General features: G+C 40.0%; 1 protein-coding gene across 1 annotated transcript in view; it reads right to left on the reverse strand.

Annotated features, from left to right (window-relative positions):
* LOC136856762 (DNA repair protein Rad60) overlaps window positions 1–21,773 on the reverse strand; it is a 131,927-nt gene that overhangs the window by 30,955 nt on the left and 79,199 nt on the right. The window contains exon 5 of the mRNA XM_067134854.2: window positions 13,691–13,846. Within this exon, the coding sequence (XP_066990955.2) occupies window positions 13,691–13,846 (156 nt within the window). The remainder of the gene's footprint in view (window positions 1–13,690; window positions 13,847–21,773) is intronic.

A 21,773-nucleotide genomic window follows, 5' to 3' on the forward strand; every position in this document is an offset into this window, starting at 1 on the left:
GTATTTGTGCTGACCAGTTAAAATCGCAGACAATTTAAGGGTTAATTCAGGGTTTTCAGGGTAAAAAAATGGTTTTCATCTGTTGATTTAAGAAGTAGTTTTTGGCAGATTCCTTTAAGAGTGGAGGACAGGCCTCTGACAGCATTTAGTCATAAGTACAGCTTGTATCAGTTTCAGCACGATCCCTACGGGACGAAGACAAGTTCTGCAGCCTTAATTAGAGCATTAAATATTGCATTAGGTGATTATACAGGTGATTTCGCCACGGTTTTTATTGATGATATGGCTGGAGTTTTAAAGGACCTCATCGTATACATAAGAAACTAGGACCTTGTGCTTATAAATTATCTGACGGCGATTGCATTTTATTGGGTTCGTACAACATTAGGAATTTAAGATAGGAAACTTAAAAGGGTCCACCTTTTCAATACAAATAAATGTTATAAGTTTATTTACAACATATATTGACACTTCGAACTAGTTTCGACGCTGTTTGGCGTCATCTTCAGCCAAAATGTGGGAAATAGGCAAAGGCGTAAGGATGCAGACATTTACATTATACAAGATGTTAAATCAGTGTGATTAAATGTGAGACATGAAATAGTGAATTACATTGCCAGTTTACAAAATGGTCATGAAGGGTGAGTCAGTATAAACATGAGTTAGGGCTTAAAAACATATAAACCGCAACAAAACCACGCGGAAGTTCGAAATGAAATTGGCATTGGAGATTCAAATTATCTCAGACACTCTTCCATTGAATGTTGCCTGCCGCGAGTGTAGTACAAAACATAGGTTAGATTTTAACAAACACAATCGTCTCAAAAATGCACATAACATTTTAAAAATGTTTTAGGTTGAGATGAAATTTGGCAGTTAGGGATTGAAATCACTTATTCACTAAGCGTCAATTCAAAACCAGCTGTGAAGGGTGAGACAAAATTGCACAAGCATGAGTTTGGACTTGATAAATGCAAAATCTGAAATACATGCAACACACTTGAAACTGTAGGTTCGCGATGAATTTGGCACATAAAAGTCTGCGTTCACTCATTCATTGAATGTCACTGGTGCGAGTGTAGTTCAAATACGAGTTAGGATTTAAGAGAATCAAGCCTCTTAAAATTGCACGACATCTGAACCCATGGTGCGAGATGAACTTGGCGGTAAAGGTTCGAATTTGTAGATATTCAGTAATCCCATTTCAAAACAGTCCATGAAGGGTGAAACAAAAGCTATAACTCACACGAGTTAGGACTCATTAAATACCAATTTTCAAATACATCTTACATATTCAAATTTTTTGTAAGTACAATGTGAAATTGGCAGTTAAAGAATTAAAATTTGTAAACACTTCTTCGTCAGATGCCATATAGGTCAAGCGCAGAATAAGTATGAGACAGGGCTCAACATATCTAAACTTGTACAAATGCATATAAATTATCTAAATCCAAGTGTGAGATGAACATGGTAGTTAAAGAATCACATTTGTTGAGGGTGTAGTAAACATATTCAGCTCGACAAGAATACAAAATTCAAATTATGTAAGACGTTCCTCTGAGAGCTTAAAAGTTGACTGTGCTAATATTTGTGGTCTATTGTTGCAACATTACGTGTAGGGTGGGGGCAGTTTCTATGATGTTCATAGTTCATTGCGGGACCTAAGGCGGTAAAGCTATGGCGCGAGATGAAGAGGAACAGAGCACGGTGGATAGTTTAGGTCGGGGGAATGGCCATTGTTGGATTAGGAGGGGAGAGGGAAGGAGCAGTAGGGGAGGAGGAGTGGAAGGAGGGGGACTATGGAGGGTGATGCGGTGAAAGTGTGTGGCATGACAAAGTATTATGCATAATGTGAAAGACAGATCTGTTTTTCGGAATATTAATATTTTTGAAAAATTCAATGAGAAAGTCAAACAGGATCTTTGGTTTCTCTGAGATATCATTTAAGTTTAGGTTTGAATTGAAATATTGATCTAAATGAATATAGAGGTTTTCAGTGACATCTAGTTAAGAACCTTTGTTTAGAATTTCAAATACCTCAAGATCTTGATCTATTTCAGTAAAGTTGTGCTTAAATTCTTTTATATGTAGGCCGACCGCGGAAAAACGATTGTGCTTTATGGCATTGACATGTTCTGCATATCTGATTTTAAAACTGCGTCCTGTTTGCCCTAGGTAAGAGCTTTTGCAGTCTTGGCAAGAAAACGTATATACACCTGATTTTGAAAAAGGACTACTTTTATTTATTGATGAAGAGTTATGCAGGATCTCTGTGCTTCTATTGTTAGTACGAAAGGCTATTTTAGCGTTGTGTTTTCTTTCAAAAACGTTAGTGACGTAAATTTCTTTATTAAAGGTAAATGTAGAAAACGTGGCAGTGCTAGTATTGTCTTTTATTAGGGTGGTTTTTGGGCGGTGTCTGAATTTATTGATTATTCTTTCAATAAAGGTTTGCCTATTTCAATAAAGGTATGTCTATTTCCCACATTTTGGCTGAAGATGACGCCAAACAGCGTCGAAACTAGTTCCAACTGTAAATAAATGTTGTAAATAAACTTATAACATTTATTTGTATTGAAAAGGTGGACCTTTTTAAGTTTCCTATCTTACGTTCTCAGTTCAATACGGACAAAAAATGAAATTCTTAGATTTAAACATTAGGAGTTTACGTAAATATATTACGAGTCCGGTGAACTTTCCGTAGAGCTGGAATATAGGTCAGTGGGCCACGCTTATCTCTTATATAATATACACCTGTCGCAGCGAGGAGTGACCGCTCTCTGGAAGGTGAATTTCCCAAGTTTTGTTTTACTTGCTACACGATGTGTGTATTCGATTGACACGAGTTCATTACCTAGGTTACGTCTGTTCTCTTTATGTAATGCCATGTATGGGTAATCTAGTAATTACCGAGCTCGATAGCTGTAGTCGCTTAAGTGCGGCCTGTATCCAGTATTCGGGAGACAGTAGGTTCGAACCCCACTGTCGGCAGCCCTGAAGATGGTTTTCCGTGGTTTCCCATTTTCACACCAGGCAAATGCTGGGGCTGTACCTTAATTAAGGCCACAGCCGCTTCCTTCCCACTCCTAGCCCTTCCCTGTCCCATTGTCGCAATAAGACATATCCGTGTCGGTGCGACGTAAAGCAACTAGCAAAAAAAAAAAAAAAAAATCTAGTAATTGATTTAATATAACGAGGATCATTAATATTGCATATTAAGATTTGTAGATTCCCCGTAGACTATATGAAGTCATCATAAAGACTTGCAATAATTTTACACTAGGCTAAAACCACGTGAATGTGTTAGCGTGTATGAAGTGATAGTCATACAGCAAGAACGTATAAACACTTGAAAGAGTAATACGATACATTTTGTTTGTGTAAATTTTGTACAGATCTAAATTGAATGGTCAAGTGTTGCAAACACTGGATTCATGAAATCAGCAAGAGATGATGAACATTTGAGAAAATGTGAGACATCAGAAACTCGCTAAGTTGTAATATTGTGTTTTTTAAAGGAAATTTTGAAGTATTATATATTATTTGTTATTAAGTTGTAGGTGGAATCTGTTGTGTGTGTGTCCTCCGCGCCTACAAGCTCCGCAGCCTGCCAAACATGGACGTTTCCAGAGATCACGAGGCAGACTGCAGTGCGCTGATGTGATCGTCGGTGATGTCAGCCAGCACTATAAAAGGAGCAACGTTTCTCGCCTCTCCAGGACTCCTACAGTGTCCAACGACCAGACTACACCGCAAGTCAGACACGGAGGTACCCTCTTAAAAATGTGTTCTGAACAGGTGGACTGATTCCTGGCCGTGAGGTTTCACCTCTGGACATTGCCTCATTAATCCTGCATCCCGTAGCCACATTGAGCACCCATCCAAGCATTCGGCTACTCACTCAAGTCCCCCTACAGTGCTCCGACTCCAATCATAGCATTCTGCTATATATGAACATTAGACGCAAGTTCCTTGCAAATTATACGCCTCCTGTTAGCTTTCTGCTAATACAAACTCTCTCTACAAGTTCCCCTTGTTATTATACATGACCGATAGTTTTCGACTGTCAAGAACATTCTCTCATTTGAACAGACTGTCTCATCAAGACAAGATTGAATGCATATAGGAATCTCAATTTGTACAGTGCAAATATCATTCAGGCCCTCAGCCTACTACCTTATATTACCAATAAACGTGTGCTACTCAACAAGCTTCAAGAAAAGTTTTGTTCTATTTCATGTACATATTGTATAAATGTATTGAAGCAATAAACTTTTATGTTGTGCCTTGTATACCAAGCTCCTTGTATACAACACAACAATATTGGCGACGAGGAGAAGTTACAAGTGTGTTCCGCCAATACAACAATATTGGCGACGAGGTAAAGTTTTCAGCAGGCACGCCAATATCACCACTACTGGAGACGAGGTAAAGTTCCAGGAAGGCACGCCAATATCAACACTATGAGTGACGAGGAAAAGTTACACATTAGCCCCGCCAATATCAACAATATTGGCGACGAAGAAGACTTACACATTAGACACGCCAATTCAGCAATATTGGGCGACAAAGAAACGTTCCACGCAGACACGCCAACAATATTGACGACAAGCAAACGTTCCAAGTGGTTACACCATATCAGCAAAATAGCTACGGGACACAAGTTAGCCACGCCAACACTCTGCTCACATTTCATATTTGCAGTGCCATTCCTCCCAGTGTACGCCCCGTTTGAACTGAAGACATCGGCCCACATTTCACGGCTCACACGCAGCACCTGTTCTCCACTGCATTCTCGCTGCGCGCTCTCTTTCTCTCTCACTCACAGGCGATCGTTGAAGGTCACGCTTCCAGCTGGTCCCCCTACACGCTGTCTAGCAAATTGTGCACACTGTCTCGTCTGTCAACATGCCTAGTACCGAGCAATTGGCGGCTATATCACAGGCTTTACAGCAGCAATAACAGCAATTCATGCAACAGCAGCAGTCCGTATTGCTTACAGCTATACAGGCTCTCTCTTCCTCCGCAAAAAACACCACCGTTCCTCCATTTTCTGCCTTCGACCCAGAGAAAGAAGAATGGTCAGTGTATTTAGTTCGACTTCACCAGCATTTTATCTGCCACTCCATTACGGACGAGAAGCGCCAACGAGTTCTTTTTCTCAGTTCTGTAGGAAATACTACCTGCGAATTACTGCAGAAATTAAGCCCCGAAGAACAGATCTCGGAAGTTCCTTTCGCACAGCTCCTAGCTCGCATAACCACACATTATGCTAAGGATCCTCACATCGTAGCAGCTCGCTACAAGTTCTTTCAATGTAGAATGAAGCCGCACCAGACTCGCACGAATGGATTGCGGAACTACGTGGTCTCGCCAAGCATTGCAATTTTATCTGTTCTAAGGATGGTTGTAGCATGCCCTACGCTGATTCACTAATTCGGGACATGGTTATTCTCCATACTCCCCAAGACAAAGTTCGTTTCGACGCTGTCAAGAGTAGTAACCCTTCTTTGGAAGCAGTACAGCGTCTTGCCACAGTCTATGAGATGACTACCAAGACTGCAGCTGAAATAGCTACCAAACATGAAGTCGCTCACGTATCTCATACGGCCCGCCAGCATTCTGCTCCTTCGAACCGCCAGGTCGGCTCGCTCCCTGCCAAGCATTCCCGACAAGTTCATCCGCGCTCTTCTACGAAGACATGCATTTCTAAGAAAACTCCTCAGCTCCTGCCTTCCTGCAGAGGATGTTTTAAGCATCACAACCGCCGTAACTGCCGCTTTTTCAAATCCACCTGTGATCGCTGTCATAAAGTAGGACACATCAAGACTGTCTGTCAAAGTACGTCCTGCCCTGCCAGTAGTCATCCTGCAAAGAAAACTCTTCAGAAGACATGACAGGACATGGAAATTGATCAAATCAACCTCATTCTTCCTACAAGAAATTCTCGTAAGATCATCATTCCGATCGTTTTCCCAAATCACTCTACTGATTTTCAGTTAGATACTGGTTCGCCTGTCTCCATCATCAATCTGCCTACATATCACAACTTAGGATCACCCTCTTTCTCTCCTGCTGATGTCCAACTTGTTACTTTTAACAAGAAGAAAATTGATATTAAGGGACAAAACACTATTCCAGCAAGATATAAAGATATTCATAAGGTCGTTACCTTACTTGTGGTCAATAACTACACTGCATCTAATATCCTAGGCATGAATCTCTTCAATTTATTCGGTTTTCAAATACATGACAACAGCAATGTAGTCTCCGCCTTACAACCTACCTCTGATGTCACCGATCTCCTAGAGCAATTGCCAGAAGTCTTCGATTCTACCTTAGGCATAGCCCAAGACTACACAGCTCATATCCAGCTGAAATCAGGAGCCAAGCCTCGCTTTCAAAGCACGTCCAGTCCCACTTGCACTTCAAGATCAAGTTACTCAAGAATTACAGAGATGGATAGCAGCCGGTATAGTCGTTCCCGTCACTTCCAGTAAATGGGCTACTCCACTAGTAGTAGTTAAAAAAGCTAATGGCAATATCCGCATTTGTGGTGATTTTCTCTCTACAATCAACTAACAGATTGAAACCGATGTTTTTCCGATTTCCCGTCCTAAAGACTTATTTCGCTGTTTAGCTGGTGGACAGTTCTTCTCTAAAGTGGATCTCAAAGAAGCTTATCTCGAGCTACTTTTAGACAAAGAATCCAAGCAGTGCCTCACACTGAATACCCCTCTTGGACTTCTACAGCTCCAGCGCCTACCTTTCAGTATCTCTTCCTCCGCTGCGATTTTCCAGCGCTATTTAGCACAGCTTACCGCCTCCATTCCTGGTTGTGCTAATTACCTTGATGACATTCTTGAGACCGGCAAAGATCATCAAGAACACCTGCATAATCTGCGCCTCCTCCTCACCAAATTGAAAGAAAATGGCCTACGTGCTAATCTCGCTAAGTGCACATTCTTTCAACCTCAAGTTCACTACCTAAGTCATATCCTTGATAAGACTGGCATTCGACCTAGCAAACGGAACGTCTCTGCCATTGCCAACATGCCCCCACCGCAGAACATCAAACAGCTCCAATCCTTCACCAGAAAAGCGAACTATTACAAGTTCATTCAACGCTTCGCTTCAGTAGCAGCTCCTCTGAACGTCTACGCAAGAAAGGTGCTAAATTTCATTGGTCTCAGCAATGTCAACATGCCTGGCAGACTATCAACAAGGCCATGCTGTCAAGCTTACCCATTTTCAGCCCGGGGAATCAACATCTATATCAAGCTCCTCACTCTCGCCACGGACGCATCTGATTATGGACTCGGCGCCGTTTTCTCCCAGAAGGATCGTCACGGACGAGAACGTCCTATAGCCTTCGCTTCCAAGACACTCAACGAGCATCAAAGTCACTACTCTCAGATAGAGAAAGAAACTTTAGCTATTATATTTGGTATTCGCCGTTTCAACGAGTATCTCTATGACAACCATTTCCTTGTTCACTTATTCCATCCTGGTAATACGATCCCTGAACATTCTCTAAGGAAACTTCAAAGATGGTCCATATTTCTTTCTGACTACTCCTATCAGATTGCCTATTGTAGCACATCCCAGCATTGTAATGCTGATGCTCTCTCTCGCTTACCTGTAGGTCCTGATACTACTTTCGATTCTCAAGAATCTGAATTTCTTCAGATAGACACAGAACTTGAAGACGCAGTCTCCAGTTTTCCCATTGACACTACTTGCATCGCCAAAGCGACTGATAGGGATAGTACACTAGCTACAGTTCGTACTTATATCCGCAACGGTTGGCCTCTTCAAACCAAGCTTCCTACCAGCCTTGCACCTTATCATCGTTTCAGCATCGTCTAACGACTCGTGCCGGAGTTATCCTATTAGAAACAGGCACCCTATTCCGAGTGGTTATCCCACTTAGTCTCCGCAAACAAGTCCTCGACTTGTCACATGAAGGTCATTGGGGAATATCACGCACCAAGCAACTCGCCCGTCAACACTGCTATTGGCCCAGTATTGACGCCGACATCGAGAAACTCATCCGCCACTGTGACCTGTGTCAGGTACATCAGAACGCACTGTTATCTGACCTCGCTCCATGGCGTCCTGCTACTTCTCCTTGGGAAAGAGTGCACATAGACTTTGCTGGACCTTTTCTCAACTCTATGTGGCTCAGAGTGATAGATTCTCTATCCAACTTTCCTTACATCGTAGAAATGCATCCTACTACTACAGAAGCTACCATTCGTGCACTTCAGAAGATTTTCACTACTGAAGGTTTACCTCAAGTGCTCATTTCAGACAATGGACCCCAATTTACTGCCACTAACTTCCAGAACTTCTGTACTCATAATGGCATTCGGCATATTCTGGCTCCGCCTTTTCACCCTCAATCTAATGGTGAAGCTGAACGTTTTGTCCAAACTTTCAAGAAAAGCATGAAGAAAGCTGTATCTTCAGGTTTAACTAAAGACCAAGCATTGTTACAACTCCTAGGAAGATATAGGACTATGCCTGGTACCTAGAACCTCACTCCAGCTCACATGCTCCATGGACACCCTCATCGAACTTTGCTTTCTTTTTTGCAGCCTCTTCCTGCCCAGCCGCAGCACTCGCAACCGAAGTTCAACGCCACCGACAAAGTATATGTCCGGACTTTCAAGTCCAATCCTCCTTGGCTACTTGGTATCATCTGCCGTACCTTGGGCCATCGTCTCTACGACATCCAGACCGCCGAGAAACGCATCTGCCGCCACCAGGACCAGATACGCCTGCGCTATCGTCCATCTCCTTCTGTTGATTCCCTTGTAACACCTCAAAAATTCATTGCAGACTGAGCTCTGGACCATTTAATCAACATGGGTTCTTTTCAGGACGATTTAACGCTCCTTCGCCCAGACCAGGCTCCGGACAACACAACAGACACGGCCAAGTCTCCAGCCCAGCATCGCTGCCGCCGCCAGCGCCGTATTGGCGTAATTAGGAGGGGAGGGTGTTGTGTGTGTCCTCCGCGCCTACAAGCTTCGCAGCCTGCCAAACATGGACGTTTCCAGAGACCACGAGGCAGACTGCAGTGCGCTGACGTGATCGTCGGTGATGTCAGCCAGCACTATAAAAGGAGCAATGTTTCTCGCCTCTCCAGGACTCCTACAGTGTCCAACGACCAGACTACACCGCAAGTCAGACACGAAAGTACCCCTCTTAAAAATGTGTTCTGAACAGGTGGACTGATTCCTGGCCGTGAGGTTTGACCTCTGGACATTGCCTCATTAATCCTGCATCCCGTAGCAACATTGAGCACCCATCCAAGCATTCGGCTACTCACTCAAGTCCCCCTACAGTGCTCCGACTCCAATCATAGCATTCTGCTATATATGAACATTAGACGCAAGTTCCTTGCAAGTTATACGCCTCCTTTTAGCATTCTGCTAAAACGAACTCTGTCTACAAGTTCCCCTTGTTACTATACATGACCGATAGTTTTCGACTATCAAGAACATTCTCGCATTTGAACAGACTGTCTCATCAAGACAAGATTGAATGTATATAGGAATCTCAATTTGTACAGTGCAAATATCATTCAGGCCCTCAGCCTACTACCTTACTGTATATTACCAATAAACGTGTGCTACTCAACAAGCTTCAAGAAAAGTTTCGTTCTATTTCATGTACATATTGTATAAATGTATTGAAGCAATAAACTTTTATGTTGTGCCTTGTATACCAAGCTCCTTGTATACAACAGAATCATCAAGTTATAATTTTGTAAAATATTGTTATGTTGTATACAGTAATGAATGAATGTACAGTTGTTTTGAAAACAAGTGAAACGTAAGTGGCAAAGTGTAGGTGAGCCCTCAACGAAGTGCTACTTGTTTCAGGCTCAGAGGGGTGAATGTGATGTTTGGGACATCACTGCATGTTTTCAATTATTGAACTATATAATTAATTGATAAGATGTATATATTTAATCACTATAGATCATTTTTAAATTAATATGTGTGTGTATATATAATATATATATATACATACAGTTTTAATCATCCATTTCACATCATTTCATTTCTTTGTATCACGGCTATAACGTATTCTGAACAAACCACATATTGGATAAAGTATTTCAACATCCTTCATATTAATAGCTTGCAGTAAATTTTCCAATAGCCGTTGTGAGGTGACCAGAGTCAGCAGGCTAATTTCAGCCCATTTCCAGGAAAAGTACCCTCTCCACCATAAGAAGAGACAATTGAAACATTATGAACGCCCACTTTTCAAACTTCGCTACCTGACGCTTTATTTCAGCGGGAAAGTTCAGCCTATGTGAATGAACGTAATGAAGCAACGTAATGGATTCACAGCAATACATAGGACCATGTGATATGGCTGATGGAGGGAGACTTTTGAACCGATATACTTCGAAGACAAGAACTGGAGAGGACAGTCTTATTCTCACTCTTAGACAATGAGACACTCTTACTACGATTCTACGTCTGCACATCGGAGAAGATTTTAACTTAGTTCACTTCACATCTGAGTAGTACCGTAGGATACTACTCAAAAGTTACTCTCACTGGGACTTGTTATCTCAATGACGAGAGGTAGTCAACGGGAGACCGGTTCTGACTAGTACAGGGAAGGAGAGCTTTTATTATGAATTCAGTTACCCTACTGTTCCGTAATACGGAAGAATACAAGTGTATTATCTCCAAGAACATAACCCATGATGGTTTTGCATTTAAAATTAGGATTCATTACGACTTTATATAAGGAGTACAGTAGGAAGTGTTAAAGGCAGGAAATGTAGAAGTAGGACTGGAATCCAACAACAGATGACGCAGATCCATCGATCATCGGCTTCAAGACAACAGAGTCTACAAATGGTGAGCTTATGGCATAAGTTACTGCAAGTCTTCGCGCAACAGTTCATTTTCTTAGAGTTAATTTCATTCAATTTTTCTTTTGCTTCCCTAAGTTCAGACTTCGTTAATACGCCGTTACATCACGTTTTACATCCTAATAAATAGCTGTTTTAATTTGTATTTTATGAAATGATTATTAATGATCCTTAAATTCCAATTTAGTGTACTTAATGGTTAGTGTCTCGTCACCCTACCCCTGTGAGTTTTTTGAGTCTCATGACGTATTATTATTATTATTATTATTATTATTATTATTATTATTAATTATCAACTATCGTTTTCAAGCCATAAGCTTGAAGGCTGGCACCAATGGGATATTATTTATTGAGAAACAATGAGATATCATTTATTTATATTACTATTAAAGTGACCCGCCACGTTATAATTTTGTCACACATCTGTGGGCCGAGTGGGTACGTCACAAGTTCAGAGATAACTTAATTATCTTTTCACTAACAAACTCAACTTCACTACAAGCATCTATGCCTTTATGTATTAAAAATCCTACTCCATTCTTAGACTCAACCTCATTTTAAGATCAGTAGAGACTATTGTCCAATCTGATATTCATTTTCCCAGTTTTCTTCCACTTTGTTTTACTCAGGCCCATGATCAGAAGTTTCTTCCTTTCCATGAGGTCGACCAGCTCTGCAGTTTTGTTTGTCAGTGTCAGGATATTTAATGTTCCCACTCTGATACTTTGTCTTCGTTCGGTTTGGGTAGCTGGTATAACATCGGGCTGTAAACAGTCATTCGCACCAAATTGATCTCATTGTCGTGAATTCCTACATCCGAGGCTCGTATTATTTTTGAAAGCAACTTCTTCAGTAATCCCTCTGTTGACCTGCTGAGCCTAACACAGACGGGAGATTTTCTTTCAGGGTTTTCTTCCTTGGCCTTTGGTGCCAGTCACCTAAACCTACAAGGCAGCAGGCTGTACTCATATTAATCCCTGAATACAGGGCTGCCTCTTCCGGCATCTCCACCATACTGAAGTCCACTTTCTCCGCTGTGGAAGTCATTGAGGTCTTCACTCGTAACCCTGAGCTGGGACCCTTACCAGATGTTACACACTGGGTCAGTGTGCTCTGGGATTCGCATAGGCAGGGGGGTCACTCTCTGGGTAGGACTGCCTCTGAAAATGGTCCCTACCTGCTACCTAACAGTATCATAGTCTGAGGGAAAAATTCTCCCGACATGCCCTAGGACCACTGGTCATCGTACACACACTACAGGAAGACTACAGGAACCAGTTAGCCGACAACCTGCATCTGTATTTCTAGGCAGTGTTTCCCAACAACAATGCAATATTTGAACAGGACGATGCACCATGTCAGTGAGCTCAAGTCACTGCAATACAAGAACAAGTTACTGCATGGAATCAGGAGATAGGGGAATACGGAATGAAAATAAGTGAGAAGAGTAAGACAGTAGTGATGACGAGGGGTAACAGAGAAGAAGAGGGAATATTAAGTAGATGTAAGACTGTTAGAAGTTGTGAAAAATCTTCAAATATTTGGGGAGTATACTTGCAGAAGATGGGAAAATAAAAAATGAAACTGAAAAGAAAATTCAACAAGGCAGTGGAATTTACCAGTGTGTGAGAGGTACAGAGCAGAACCAGGATGTCCCAGAGAAATGCAAGAAAATTCTGTGCTCAATGCATTACACACCAATTTTAACATATGTGGCAGGCACATGGACAAGAACAAAACATGATGAAAGCAGAATCCAAGCAGCCGAGATGAAATTCCTTAGAGGAATAATAGGAAAGACACGAAGGCATAAAATCAAAAAGATAGAAATCAGAGAAAGAATTGTATTTCCTAACCTTCAAGACAAGACAGAGACCAGCAAGTTGAAATGGTACGGGCACATGATGAGAATAGAGGAGGATATCGTTCCAAAGCATGTATTTACGGAGAAAATTATAGGAGGAAGACAACGAGAAAGGCCCAGAAAGAGGTGGACGCATACGGTGAAGGAGAGTATAGAGAAAAGAGGAGTAATAGAAGAAATACTGGAGGAAGGACGGGAGTACTGGAGACAGAAAACTGTGGAGGTCCTTGATTCACAACCCGACCCAGAAGACTGGAACTGGGAAAAGAAGAAGACGAAGAATGCACCACGTCAGTGAGCTCAGATCACTGCAGACTCTTTCTGCCATGGCCCCAAATTCCCTGGACTGTAACCCCAATGAACATGTCAGGGATATGCTGGAATGCGCTGTGAAAGTTGATCCTATGCCTGTATAAAATGTGTATTAAATAAAACGTGTAACTACACAAGATACTGCAGCAGGCATTGTTTGAATTGGACATGAACAATGTGCATCACCTTGTGGAATATTTCCCCCAACATCTGCAAGCCATAATGGTCAACAAAGGGTGACCAACCCATTATATATTACAGTAGGTATTCCTATAAAAGTGATGGTTCAGTTTATATCGTATCATATATGGTCAGCTCCTTGGTTGAACGCTCAGCATAGTGGTCCTCAGTGTGTTGGGCCTCAAATTTGATTCCCAGCTAGGTCAAGATTTCAATCATACATGATTTTCTTGACTCAGACACCGGGTGTCTGTACTGTCCCCACATCCCTGCAACTCATCACACAAAACACTACCCTCCATCACAATAACACATCGTTTCCCATACACAGCAGATGCCACCCTCACTCGTCACAGTCTTACAAGGTCTGCACCATGCTAGTAATAGCCACATGAAATTATTATATAATATCATCTATTAAAGCTTACCTTTCTAACGTTAAAGAAGTGCATTTTAAGAAAACGCCACCATACTTTTACTCTCACTTCAGAATTGTCAGCCTCAGAATTAGCATCAGAACATTTAACACCAGATAAACTGACATTATCGAGGGTCTTCGTATCCAACATCACTTCGTCATCCTCCTGAAAAAGACGAATATAGAAATAATGTAAATTCCATGTGATGGTACAACAAAACCATTTTCGTTCTAAACAATAAAGAACTTAAAAGAAAATTTAGAAACAATGCATCATGAACCATTTTATAAAATTGCTATACTGTCATCTTTTTGCCTTTTTCCACTCTCAGCAACAGTTGCTTACACTATCTGCAACAGTCCATTCAAGGTTGGTACATAGTATTCACAATTCATATGAATGGCATGAGACTGATTTGGTTAGTCAATGCAGTAATACTAATGTGTGTAGAAGTATTAAATTACATTACACTGCATTCGAGAACAGTTAAATTATTGTGAGTTTCAGTAGAGAATAAATAATAATTTGTTGCAAATTGAATAAAAACAAACTAGTTCTTCAGTGTACAACAGAGCTTTGGAAACATTTGTATGGAGTTGTCTTACCTAATGTGCTTACAGTTCATAGATGTCGTATTATTCGAAATTACAGGATCAAATCTGAGCTGGAAAGAAAACCCCAAGAAATAGCAGTTTGGCATATATACGTTTGCTTTGCTGGCAGGACCTAGTGTTTACAGTGCACTATGTCTTCTGGTATGGGCTGGAGTACTTTTGTTACTTTCATTGAGCTGTCTCTGTCTTATACTTAGCTTTGACAATAAGAAAGTAACTGAGGTATGAGTGATGCTAGTAATGCTACTCCGTCTGCAGCTAGTCCCTGCTATGAATGGTGTGAAAATGTTCCTCATAGGGTCGGATGGTGCATGCATTTCAGTGGGCTTGGCAGAATGATATGTAATAGCAACTTCTGGCTCAGTGAGGAAAGCAACGGGAAACTACCTCACTCCTCATTTCCCTAGTACGCAACTTCAGTGATGCCTAGGCCATCTATGACAGCTGATGGCGGAGATGTTGAGGATCCAACCAGTCCTAGGGCTGAAGACTGAACACACATACATATATACCTACATACAATCATAGTAAAAATTATTCATACACTTAATACTGAAACAAAAATACTTTATTTAGTAGACTTACTGTCATGTACGTTGTATAACATAAATGTTAGCTTTCTGTACACTATGTAAAGATTTATATATATATACACATCATAAAATTGATAGATGTCTCTGTCATTAATACATAGATAAATGAAAATACCATGATTTCATACTCATATAAAGTATTCGTACAGTTTAGTTTTACTTTCATTCCCCACTGATTTTAGTGCACATTTAGTATTTAGCTGAGCTCATGCACACCTAAACTATTAAACAACCTCCACCATCCTTTACTGAAGGAAGCAGACTTTTTTCTTAGAGTTCTGTGTTCTTTTACCTTTACTGCTTACCTGCGTTGCAAGGGATGTCATCAAGGACTTTGATGTGAAGAAAAACCACCTGTACAAATACATTTATGCATCTATAATTCAATACGTTTGTTAATTAACAAACATTTCTGAAGTACAGTTACTTCCAGTATGTATTCATAATCATGTTTCGCGAAATACCAAAATATAGAAAAGCAGTGAAATTTCTACCGGCCTATAGACAATGCGTCAAATACAAATAACAACACTGCTTAACGTTTAAGGTGTACGTACTTTTTCCCATGATTGTACATACATACATACTGCGCCGTTCCCGGCTCCCTGAGAGGACGCATAAGATCCGGGCTAGCTTAATTACGATCCTTATGACTAACATAAACTATTATTTGGGCTATGAGTTCCGAATATGAAAAAAATACATGCCATACGGAGCCAAAGAAATCTTAAATTACACTTAGATACAACTCTCATACATTACTTATTGAACTTCTTACGCTACCAAGATGTTGCAGCATTCATCCACTTAAATCTAAGTCTCTACGCTACGATACACATTGAAAGAATGGTTTAAGTTTTACAAGTCTTATTTATTACATACTTGTTTCAATCCAAAAGTCGAACATTATGCTATCCTCCCTAAAGAATTTCTAATAGAGGAAACTGCACGATCACTTGATTATCTCATCCATTTCTGGCGAGCATGGCCTTAATTTGTTAAATCTATCTATTTCTTCTACCCGAATGCATAATCAATCATTTCACCTCCTCTCTTGACATCTCTCCATACCAATATTTCAGTTACCGCATCCTCATTTCTGGCGTAAGGAGAAATTGAAGAAATGTCAGTATCGGGTAAAAATACATGCAAACGACGTTCACCTTGAATCTGCCGGTAACTGACACGTCCGGCACCCACAACGCATTATATAAGAAATGCTATTTGAGTTAAGTCATTTTAAAAATGAATCTATTGAAATCTATTGCACTAAGTGCTTAAATCTTGACTGACCTAAAAATCAAGGGCAGAATGTAATATACGGCAAATTATTGAAGTCCGTATAACCAATTATTTAACTGAACATTACTATAATTCAGCTCGTAACTAACAAATTAAAAATTATAAGTCGAAAGATGTCGAACTCACTATCTTAGGTTTTAAAAGAAATGATTAAATTGAAATAAAGTCAAAAATTAATAGACTGAAACAACTTATCAAAACATTTTTGGGTAACTACAATGTGTGGATAATTAAAACTTGTGTGGGTAATTAAAATATTTGGGTGCACCCTAGCAAAGAAAAATATTTACAATATGATACCTTACAAGCTAAAGTGTAGATTGAGGGTGGTTTCAAGATATTCAGGATGCATTTTAGGCCTAAAACCATATCTCATGAATTGGAATTCTCCTCTGTTGCCTATGAAATTTTTGAGTTAATTGCTGGCTCTCACTCGGAGCTCATATTAATCTGCTGACATATAACTATTCCTATCTTTCACACAACATATCCATAGATACCTATAAATGTCAACTTGGGAGGATAGTTCCCTAATATTTCTACAAACAACTGATTTACAATTCTGAATATTCATGCTTCTTATTTCTCTTATGCGCCGATATTGATAAGTCTTCTTTTAAATTAATGTAATTTTAATAAATGTTTCAACAAGTACCAGTAAGTTCCATATACTATTCTAAAATCTGAGTCTTCTCATCATCTGAACATACGTGCGACTTTATATATTCTAATGACTACTTTACTAGTTTCTTCTGAAGTATACTAGCTAATGTGATCTGCATTGTGCGAAGATACAATTTATACACCTACAGTCAGCCATCAGTGATAGGGTGTTGCCTAAGAAATTACTACACGTCCTTTCGCTTGAGAATAGATTATAATTGGAAAACATCTGTGACATAGTGCATGTGTTTGGTTCATCCTCCTAACTGAGACTTCATTGGTACTACCAAGTATGCACGCTAACCAACAGGTGTCACTTCGATCATACTAGGACTTTCTCGTGCTTGCTCGTAATAGAAATAGTACATATAAATGCTACATATTCATTTCCACTTAGTAAAAACTCAACTTGAAACCATTAAGTCCACTACTACATCACCGTGCTCATATTCGCGAAGAATCAATAACTACCACCATTCTAAATTATCAATCTCATATCAACTTCTCTTAAAATAATCATTATTATACTTCCAAACATATATCCCGTCTCCTTTACTAAATACATATCCACTCCATTTAATCGTGGCATTTATTATTTTAATCACGGTTCATGGACATATTTCACCACATTATGACCTTAATTCCGTCATAACCTTAAATTATTGTAAACATATCTGTCTATTTAGCAAGCATATCCTACTGCTGGTTCCTAACTTGACATTCTTTGGTCATAATCAACGTACACACGTACCTAAATCTCTCTTTGACACAGTATACAATTCACTGTCACCTTAACGAACTCAGTATTTCACACTACATGGATCACATCTCGAACGTAGGCTTTCATCACTGATTGACTACCTATTCATGGATTTGTCATTCATATACGAAGATTACCTAACCACCTTTGCTCTAATTCAATACACCACTTTCGTCGCTTCATTATTTCGCACGGAACAACTTAACAAATCATATTACACTTACATATGAACATAAAACATTACTACACTAATTTAAAAGCAAGACTTATCTGAATTCAGCAGCTGCAGTCGTCGGCATATGTCCAGCTGACAGGACATAGGGACACGCCTCTTTTTACTTCCCTAGGTGAATGGGAAATACTGGCATAATTCTCCTCTGGGCTTAGTCATCTCTCGGCAGGCAACGTCATCCAACGGCACCCATTCGGGCAGTCTGGCCTATCATCTTCTTAGAACATCTTGCTCATCTCTGGACTAGTTGGAATAGAATAATAAACAGAATCAATTAGCATTGCCATCATGAAAAGCCGTGATAATCTGCTTAACGCAAAAGATTGCTTTCCTTGAAAGAGTTGATCTACTTGACAAATAATACTCTTGGGCTAGTATAATTCTATGACTTGAAACGAACAGATTTTTCTTCTTTATCTTTCCAGGAGTTATTATAGAATTCCCACTTCTGTATTTCTTTAACTTGGGTGATATCGAGTAATACGTCAGCAGAGACTGCCGTGACGTAAGCTTGTCGTAGTTTATGCTTGAGTTTCCACGTATCTTAAAGTTCGCGGAACGAAATTAATAATCTTTTGCTTGATCTGCGAGGCAGCTTTCAATGAATCTGCTCCTTGTTTCTGCTGAAATGATCTCTTGTCGATACCTTCTTTAATTCTGACGTAGATGCTTTCCGTCTTCGACTCTGATTTATAAGTAGCAATTCAATCTCGTTTTTTTATTTTTTTAAAAGTAATTGTTAGTAACAATCTTCACATTCGTTCTTTTCACTGCCTTCTGGATCTAAATTCTTTTCTCTAGCGCCTAAGGTAAATACTTTGCTTTCGCTTGCGGTATCGTCAGACATTTTGACGTTAATTATCCTCGGAGACCTGTACTCCATCTTTGCCCTTCTTACGAGCGGAACTTCTTATAACAGTGAAATGGCACAATACATACACACTTATTTATTATAGACTGTTATGCCTTTCAGCATTTAGTCTGCAAGCCTTTGTGAATTTACTAAATGCTGCCACAATCTTCTACTTGTAACTAGTTCTGCAGCCTTGTTTAGTCCTATACCTCTTATCTTTAAATCATTAGAAACTGAGTCTAATCATCATCATCATCATCTTGGTATCCCTCTACTCCTCTCACCCTCCATGACCGAGTCCATTATTCCCTTAGGTAACCTATTCTCCTCCATTCTATGACCTCGCCACCACAGCTGGTTTATGTGTACAGCCTCATCAATCGAGTTCATTCCTAATTTAGCCTTTATCTCCTAATTCCAAGAACCCTCCTGCCATTGTTCCCACCTGTTTCTACCAGTGATAATTCTTGTTACTTTCACACCTGTTAGTTCTAACTTATGACACAGAGATCCTAGTCCATCCAGATTTCACTCCTGTAAAACAAAGTTGCCAATTTCACCCCTTCCTTTGAAATTAATGGATGTCGATGTGGACGTCCAAAGCAACGCTGGCATGACACAGCAAATGCTGACATGAAAACACTGAATTTAAGACCCCATGTTGGCCAAGATCATGTACAGTAAAATGATGAACCAAGATTAAAACAATGGACTTTGCACCAGCAGGAAAACGCTGGGAAGAAGAAGAAAGAAGACTATATATTAGCAGGCAGGGAATGTGCAGAGATTAAACAATGTGGTTATACTTAAGAAAATTATGAAACATTCCAGAAGGGAAGAGGGCATGTGGAAGATCTACACTCCAATGGATAGATGAAGTCTTAAATGATGTGAAGATATTTGAAGTGATGAACTGGCAGCCAGTTTTCAAGGATAGGGAAGCCTGAACAAAGGTCCTGCAGGGAACTGAGGTCCACGCTGGGCTGCAGAGCTACGGATGATGATGATGATGAGAGCCTGGAATTATAATTTTCTTAGCAGTAGATACCATGGGCCATTAAATCTTTTAATTTGCGTACAACTATATTGCATGCTTGGATTAAATAGTAGTAGAAGTAGTAGTAGTAGTAGTAGTAGTAGTAGTAGTAGTAGTAGTAGTAGTAGTAGTAGTATTTATTTATGAACAAACAGGCTTTCCGCCCCAATACATGTTCACAAAGCAATAACACTATTGAAACATAATAATAATAATAATAATAATAATAATAATAATAATAATAATAATAATAATAATAATAATAATAATAATAATAATAATAATAATAATAATAAACTAAATAAATAATAATACAATAATAATAGTGATAATAGGAATAAATAATAACAAAAATGATAACAATTAGCTGTAGCAGTCATCGGCTCGAGGATCCAGCAAACTCATCACTTGTCCTTATACGTACAGCAACTTTCGTCACATTCATTGTTCCCTGACCTACTCCCTCGTCACATTCATTGTTCCCTGACCTACTCTCAATCAATACCAAAACATCGACAGTCAGCACTTACATTCTAACCAGCCATAACACATACAAAAGTCCTTACCTTTATGAAATCACATATCATTTACCCAACTCCACCCACTTAACTATGTACTCAACACCAATACTCTCCTTCCTATTAAATTTTATCATACTAACTCCATCCATTGCATAATATCCGATTATTAAACATGCTTCCCATAGATATACATCCCTATTCCAAACACATACCTCCTTGTCCACCCTCTAACTCACCCTCCTTCATTCTGCTCTCACACGACTTTTTTACCGCACATAAAAACCTGGTCAACTCGCCCCCACTTTCCCACTGCTAAATAATCCATCTTAAAATAGATTGCTCATCCCCTCTTCCCAACAGTTTCCGATGCTCGGCACTCGGTAATCTATGTCTTATCTGACTCATTTCTTTACAGCCACTTAATAAATGAAAATCGTCATTCACTGCCTTGCAAAATATACACATTGTCTTGTCCCTTCCTTGCAGCCACCCTTTATTCCTATGCAATCCCATTAACCACCACATCATCCCATACCTTTTTGACCTGTCCACGTATCTAATATTTATCCCTGCTACCTCCTCTATTTTAATAAAAACATTCAATGTATTTCTCAGTCTACTTTCCCCCAATAATTTCTGCCTATGAATGTCTCTAATCCTCCTCTCAAGCATCCTCATCCCTCTAACTTCTGTCATCGTCCAAACCTCCTCCCACAGGTGCCCTAATCCTATCATCTCCAAATATTCCTTAATTTTTTCTAGCCATCCGCCTTTATACATGCTCTTACGTTGCTGTTCATACGCTGCCTGTAAAACCCTCCCACCTTCCTGTCTTTTTAAATTCATCCAGTATCTAACTACTGTATTTCACGGCATAATCGTTGCCACCGCGTAATCGTCGCATCCTTTATTTTCAATACAAAAATCGGACTTTAAACCTTTAATTACATAATCGTCGCACGTCCAAATTTTGTTCACTAATCTGGTTAAAAGGTAAATGGAACTGCAACGTAAGCTGCACATGAATGCGCAATTTAAATACGTGTATGGTTTATGGGCAATTTGGCAACACAGTCACGTTTGCGACATGTTGCACAACGTATAAATAAATAATACCGGTATATGTACGACGCATGGCTTACCGGTAGGCTATCGGCAGTTTGACAACGTGGTAGCGAGACAGTGTACTATTTATTCACCACCTACATATTATGAGTTCCCATTTGAAATACGTAAGGCTGTAAGTTATCGCTTATCGGCAACGTCGCCAGGAAATACCGGGTAGGTAGGTTGAGTGGACCTCGAACCAGCCCTCAGATAAGGTAAAATTCCCTGACCCGGCCGTGAATTGAACCCGAGGCCTCCGTGTAAGAGGCAAGCACGCTACCCCTACACCATGGGGCCGGCTCCTATGTTATTGCGCACGAAGTGAAATCCAAGACGATAACGCAGATTTCCACGGAATTATTCAGCTCACGGTCAGCCGAATTATTTACGATGTCTCAGCTGTCATCGCTA

Source organism: Anabrus simplex, chromosome 1, assembly GCF_040414725.1.
Source record: "Anabrus simplex isolate iqAnaSimp1 chromosome 1, ASM4041472v1, whole genome shotgun sequence".
Taxonomy (NCBI): Eukaryota; Metazoa; Arthropoda; class Insecta; order Orthoptera; family Tettigoniidae; genus Anabrus; species Anabrus simplex.